This window comes from Colobus angolensis, unplaced genomic scaffold (assembly GCF_000951035.1).
Source record: "Colobus angolensis palliatus isolate OR3802 unplaced genomic scaffold, Cang.pa_1.0 Scaffold93, whole genome shotgun sequence".
Taxonomy (NCBI): Eukaryota; Metazoa; Chordata; class Mammalia; order Primates; family Cercopithecidae; genus Colobus; species Colobus angolensis.
This window is the reverse complement of record NW_012123265.1, coordinates 2886078-2893141: the sequence shown is the minus strand read 5'-3', so window position 1 is coordinate 2893141 and position 7064 is coordinate 2886078. Positions and strand designations below refer to the sequence as shown.

The window sequence follows — 7064 nt, the reverse complement described above, 5'->3', positions numbered from 1 at the left end:
AAAAAAAAAAAGCTTATTAGTGTTAGTCTATTTTATGTGTGACTCAAGACAATTCTTCTTCCATTGTGGCCCAGGGAAGCCAAAAGGTCGGGGTTTCAACATGTTGGCTAGGCTGGTCTTGAACGCCTGACCTCAAGTGATCCTCCTGCCTTGGCCTCCCAAAGTGCTGGGATTGCAGGCATGAGCCACCACGCCTGGCCCATGCATGATTTTTGTGATATCCACCACCACAGATAAGCAAAAGAGTCCTTGCATTCAAAGAGTTGGACACCTGTGCACAGTTCAAGTATTCTCTTAGTGCTTGCTGCTTAACTTTATTATAGCTCTTACTGCTTATTGAACTCTTATTTACTCATGTATCTGTAGACCTTAGTAGCCCCAAAACATCCCCAGGCTTTACTACAGGGACCAGTGCCTAGTGAAGTGGTAGATGTCAATAAATGTATAGCCAAAATAACCACACAGGTTTCTTGCTTTATTTCAGGAATGCCTCTGGCTCAGGCAGTAGCCATTCTTCAGAAGCACTGTCGCATCATCAAAAACGTCCAGGTTCTCTATAGTGAACAGGTGAGTGGTAGCTGGTTTGTTTATTGAAATAGCATCCCTCGGCAGTGAGTCACTTCCAGAGCTGATGCTTTGGGAAAGGCTGACTGGCAAGGATAGCTGTATTCGAATGGGAGAATCTCTAGCACCAGCCAGTTATCAAGTACCTTTTCTTTGATTCTGAAACTTTTGCTCTTGATCATCTAGTGCAGCTAGGTTTGGAAGAGCAGTAATAATTGAACCTGTGTTTTGCCTGTGCTCAACTTGCCTACAGGCCCTTAAACAGGGACTTTTCAGTGGTAGGTCGCTTCAGAGGGTGTCGCTGGTCTTTTAGGGTACTTACCGTCCACTCCGTGTTTAAAATTGTTTTTTCTGCTTTGTTGGTTAGTTTGTGTTCAGGATTGTTGTAGTACAGATCTCTAGCGAGCACAGCATACCAGATTTGAAAGGAAACAGATATAATTCACCCCTTTATCTCTCTCAAAGTGTAGTCTTCCCACCACTGGACTCTCCGAAATCTGCAGTTCTGTGACACAGACCATGTGCCGCCATGTTGAACAGCCTTTGTGGTATCCTATGTGTCACAAGCCTCAGGGAATAGTTTTGAGCCTACGGAGGCTAAAGGATGTCCTCAATGACTTTTCTGAGACCCTTTGAGTACTAGTTTGATTATTTCAGTTCTATTTGTTCCGATTAGTTTCAGATCCTAAAGCAAATGACAGCTTATTTCTGACATGAAGAATGTTGTAAATTATAGGTGGGCAAAATTTCTGAGAGACTTCTCAGTTTGGCTTGGAGCAGAGTCAGAATTGGGCCTGTTACCTATACCCAGAGATTACATTCTGCCATGTTGTACCCCTCTACCAGCCTAGTGAGACCCTCATGTGAGGGATCTGAGAGAAGACATGCTTAGTCTCCAAGCAAGTGCTTGAGTATTCATGTGGTGCCTGTGACAGAACAGGGGACTTGTAGGAGTGTGCACGGTTTCTTGAACCACTGTGAATTCTCAGTGCCAAAGTGGATTCTCTTTAATTTTATTTATTTATCTTTTTTTTTTTTTTTTTTTTTTTGAGACAGAGTTTTGCTCTTGTTGCCCAGGCTGGAATGCAATGGCGCAATCTCAGTTCACCTCAACCTTCACCTCCTGAGTTCAAGCGATTCTCCTGCCTCAGCCTCCCGAGTAGCTGGGATTACAGGCATGTGCCACCATGCCCCCGCTAATTTTGTATTTTTAGTAGAGACAGGGTTTCTCCATGTTGGTCAGGCTGGTCTCGAACTCCCAACCTCAGTTGATCTGCCCACCTTGGCCTCCCAAAGTACTGGGATTACAGGCATGAGCCACCACGCCTGGCCTATTTAACTTTTAAGAAAATGTATTTTACTTTTTTTGAGACAGTATCTTGCTTTGTCACCCAGACTACAGTATAGTGACACGATCACAACTCACTGCACCCTCAATCCCCTAGGCTCAAGTGATCCTCCCACCTCAGCCTCCTGAGTAGCTGGGACCACAGGTTCATGCCACCATGTCTGGCTAATTTATTTTTATGTTTTGTAGAGATGGGATCTCACTATGTTTTCCAGGCTGGTCTCAAACTCCTGAACTCAAGTGATCCTCCCACCTGGCTAACACAGTGAAACCCCGTCTCTACTAAAAAAAATACAAAAAAAACTAGCCGGGCAAGGTGGCGGGTGCCTGTAATCCCAGTTACTCGGGAGGCTGAGGCAGGAGAGCGGTGTAAACCCGGGAGGCGGAGCTTGCAGTGAGCTGAGATCCGGCCACTGCACTCCAGCCTGGGCGGCACAGCGAGACTCCGTCTCAAAAAAAAAAAAAAAAATTAAAAATTAACCTGGAGTGATGGCGCACGCCTATAATCCTGGCTATTCGGGAGGCTGAGGTGGGAGGATTATGCGCAGTGAGGTATGCTTGTGTCACTGCACTTCAGCCTAGGTGACAGAGCAAGACCTTGTCTCCAAAAAAAAAAGGGGGGGTTTTTGAGTCTGAATCCTGATTTAGATCTCTGCTTTTCTCATTTGTAACTCATGAGAGTTGTGGCATATTAATAAGTAATCTAGTTATCTTTCTGTAAAACAGTATAGTTTCTTGATAATAGAATAATCTTTGGGTTTGTTTGTTTTTGAGACAGAGTCTCGCTCTGTCACCCAGGCTGGAATGCAGTGTCACGATCTCGGCTCACTGCAACTTCCACCTCCCAGGCTCAAGCAATTCTCCTGCCTCAGCCTCCTGAGTACCTGCGATTATAGGCACATGCCACCACGCCTGGCTAATTTTTGTATTTTTAGCAGAGATGCGGTTTCACCATGTTGGCCAGGCTGGTCTCAAACTCCTAGCCTTAAGCATTCTACCTGCCGCGGCCTCCCAAAGTGCTGGCATGAGCCACCGCACCCAACCGATGTGATGCTTCTTAAATTTGGGTCCTGTTCTCTTCTTCTGCCTACTTTCTTCCCTTCCTTACCCATTTGCTCTTTGTTTCCCAAATGCAGAAAACATTTTGTCTGCATTAAACGTTTCAGAAATATCTTCTTGGCTCTATGCAAATCACACCTTGGAAATGAAATGTCAAGTACATCCCATCTTTCTTAGAGGGATAAGGTATTAACTGGTAGCAGATGATTTTTCTTTTCTTTTTTTTTTTTTTGAGATGGAGTCTTGCTCTGTCGCCGGGGCTGGAGTGCGGTGGCTGGATCTCAGCTCACTGCAAGCTCCGCCTCCCAGGTTTACGCCATTCTCCTGCCTCAGCCTCCAGAGTAGCTGGGACTACAGGCGCCCGCCACCTCGCCCGGCTAGTTTTTTTTTGTATTTTTAATAGAGACGGGGTTTCACCGTGTTAGCCAGGATGGTCTCGATCTCCTGACCTCGTGATCCACCTGTCTCAGCCTCCCAAAGTGCTGGGATTACAGGCTTGAGCCACCGCGCCCGGCTTAGCAGATGATTTTTCTAAACTGCTTCATATGGAGGACAGCTAGGCTACTGGAAGAACCTGCTTAAATACCACATAGTACATGTGTATTTTGGTTTTAGAGATATAAAGTTTAATAAAACATTGACTCTGAGAGTAATTTGATTGCTTTTGAAAATTGCTAGGTTATATCCTGAATTATAACAATGCCAGGGGGAAAAGAAATCAGATCTTGGGAAAGTATAGGAAAATCCAGATCCTGGCACATTCCTCCTCCAAGCAAGATTCCTGAGAGACTAAAATGTTGCTTCACTCTGCTTACTTCCATGGAATGGCTCTCTCCAAAATGGAACTTTGTGTTCTGGGTTGATACTGGTAATCCAAGGTCAGAGTTCATTGTTCCATTATCTTGCTTGAGACCTAATGGTTTAGACATTCATATAGACCTACTAGAAAATTATAACATTCTTCCTTTAGTTTTTGTCAAGCATGATGGTACTACCTGGGCCTGCTGCCTTGTGGGGATCATTGGGATGGAAGGAAGCAACCTGCACTAATCCCAAAAGACTCTTAGGAGAGAATTTCTCCAATAAGGCCAACACTAGCAGTGACTTGTGGCCTTCCAGCCTGTGTCTTTGTCTCTGATAGCCATATCTCCATCATTCACTTTGTCTAACTTGAGAAGCTCTATAAAGAAACTAAACTTTTGGCCGGGCGCAGTGACTCACGCCTGTAATCCCAGCACTTTGGGAGGCCAAGGCGGGTGGATCACGAGGTCATGAGATCGAGACCATCCTGGCTAACACAGTGAAACCCTGCCTCTACTAAAAATACAAAATATTAGCCGGGCGTGGTGGCGGGCGCCTGTAGTCTCAGCTACTCAGGCTGCTGAGGCAAGAGAATGGCGTGAACCCAGGAGGCGGAACTTGCAGTGAGTGAGATTGCACCACTGCACTCCAGCCTGGGCAACAGAGCAGTACTCCATCTAAAAAAAAAAAAAAGAAAGAAACTAAACATTTTGAGCAGCTATGTGTTAAAGAAGGGTGGGGTTTTAGATGGTGTTTTTCTTTCTACTCTTGGGCAGCCTCGATCAGGGCTGTGGAGAATCTTCAGACATTGAATCCTTGAATTAATTGAATTGGACCAGAAGCACGCAGATGGGGCAGACACAAGAGGAGAGTGCTGTGTGCTGGGTATTGGGCCAGGTGCTTTCTGACCTACTGTCTCTGTCCTCCTAGCAACCCTGGAGGGAAGGGATGAAGGTCTTCCTATGAAGAAACCAGAGCTTAGAGAAGTTTTGAGAGTTACCTAAGGTCACCAGGGTTCTGTTCACTGCTTTGTTCTGCTACTCCCCTCCCCGGATTCAGAGGGGGCAAATGATGCAGAAATGTGACTCTTTAGATCTTAGATTTAGGCTTTTCAGGAAGAACCACATATGAAATGGGATGGGAGGTTGGTGGGAGAGAGAAGAGGGATAAGAGGGTCATTCATAATCAGATCACAGTATATTTCTTTGTCCTAGAATTTGATCTAAACCATCAAAGAATAAAAATGTGTTGCCTGTGGATGGTACGAACAGCCCGAGTGTGAATGGATGTAGGTTCAGCTGATAGGCATAAGCAGTATCTACTGAGTTTAGATCCTGAACTAGGCCTTTTCACATGACCTGTATTCCTCACCAACTGCTCTGTAGGTTCAATGGCAATGAACTTCATACTGCATATGTGGACCCTGGATCCTGAAAGGAAAATGACCTGTATACTCATATAACTTTGTCCCTTTTCCCAGGTATTTTTACTCAAGCCCAGAAGGGAGAGGCTCTTTTCATCCGATATTAAGAAAGAGCAGCTGCAGGCTAGAAGTAAAAAACACCATGTATTCATGCAGCAGTTTTTTTCTGGTTTCCAAGCATCATTAGCTGGAGGAGAGAGGGACTGCCTGCACTTAGATATTCCCTGTGTGTTGCATTTATATTGTAAGGCTTTCAGTAGGTGTTCAGTGAATAAATCAGTTACTCAGAATGTGTTTTATTTTTGTTTTGTAGTCTCCTCTAAGCCATGACCTCATTCTTAACCTGACTCAGGACGGGATCAAACTACTGTTTGATGCTTTCAGTCAGAGACTTAAGGTAACTATAAATGACAACTAATGTTTCATGTCCAGCTGGGCCAGTCTTTCTGGAGCTGATTAGTATGTGCTATTGTGAGATGTTTCAAAAACGTATAAGTAAGTGTGGACTTCTTTAGTTCAGAGATCACTACAATGTAGGGAACTGAAGCTGTGCCCGTTCCCCTAAAAAGAGGGAAGATGGAAGTGGTTGGGATGGTCAGAAAGAGGCTGGGAAGAGCTTCTTTCCCAGGCTCCAGAGGGGAAGGTGAAAGAGTGTTGAAGATTTGGGAAACATGCTGTGGGGAAGGGGCTTTCATGTCCAGGAAAACAAGATTGTTTTACTTTATTCTTTTGTCAAACACTGTAACTTGGTTAGAAAATGGAAACTGTTCTTCCTAGAATGCTGGGGCTTGGGTTAACAATACCAGCAATGAGTTGATTCTTTAACCCTGAGGAGGAAATGTAAAAAAACAACTTACTAATATGTAGGGCTATCTTAATTGGCATTTGAGTGCAATTTGCTAACACCTGTTTCAGTCCAGTCTATTTTTTTGTTTTGTTTTGTTTTGTTTTGTTTGAGATGAGGTCTAGCTCTGTCGCCCAGGCTGGAGTGCAGTGGCTCGATCTTGGCTCACTGCAACCTCCACCTCCTGGGTTCAAGCAATCTTCTGTCTCAGCCTCCTGAGTAACTGGGACTACAGGTGCACACCACCACACCCGGCTAATTTTTTGTATTTTTAGTAGAGACGGAGTTTCACCATGTTGACCAGGCTGGTCTCGAACTCTTGACCTTGTGATCTGCCCACCTCAGCCTCCCAAAGTGCTGGGATTACAGGCGTGAGCCACCGTGCCCAGCCCAGTCTGTTTATAATATACTCTGTTTATAAATGCCTGGGCCTCACAGGTTAGTCATGGGACACCAGAGTCATGCCTCAAAGTCATGAGGTTGAATGGGCCCTGGGCAGTGGCATGCCAGAGTTGTTGTCCTTGGGTTACGGAGTAGCCTTTCCAAAAGACTTGGGTACTTCCCAGTTCTCATCATCCATGTCACAAGTGAACTGCTAAGGAGAGAAAACAGAACGTGGAAAGAAAATCACTATGTGGAATTAGAATTCCTCATTCTATCCTGTCTTCATGGCCAGAAGTTCCACACTGGGAAAGGGCAGAGGATGATCATCAGTATGGCATAATCACACATTGGGGGGAAATTAATCTAGTAACATGGAAATGCCTTTACAAGCAGTCATTTCCCTTTGACTTGGTAAAAGTCCACTTTAGAAAATGTAACCCAGAAGCACTGGGGGAAGGTAATGGCATTTCATGGTAATGAGAAGCTGGAAGTAACCTAAATGGGCAACAAAAGGCATGGCCAGCAGCCCATAGAATCACAGCATGGTGAAGACAATGTCATATGTTTAGTGAGTGCTTAGTATATACTAGGCACGTGGCTGGGTGTTTCACACGCATTTTCTTTTTTTTTTTTTTTTTTTT

General features: G+C 44.7%; 1 protein-coding gene across 1 annotated transcript in view; it reads left to right on the top strand.

Moving 5' to 3' along the window:
• The window catches only part of LOC105504586 (chromosome unknown open reading frame, human C16orf70), a 36572-nt gene that overhangs the window by 8803 nt on the left and 20705 nt on the right, over positions 1-7064 (top strand). Inside the window, exons 2-3 of the mRNA XM_011932079.1 lie at positions 485-567; positions 5509-5592. Of these exons, the coding sequence (XP_011787469.1) occupies positions 485-567; positions 5509-5592 (167 nt within the window). The remainder of the gene's footprint in view (positions 1-484; positions 568-5508; positions 5593-7064) is intronic.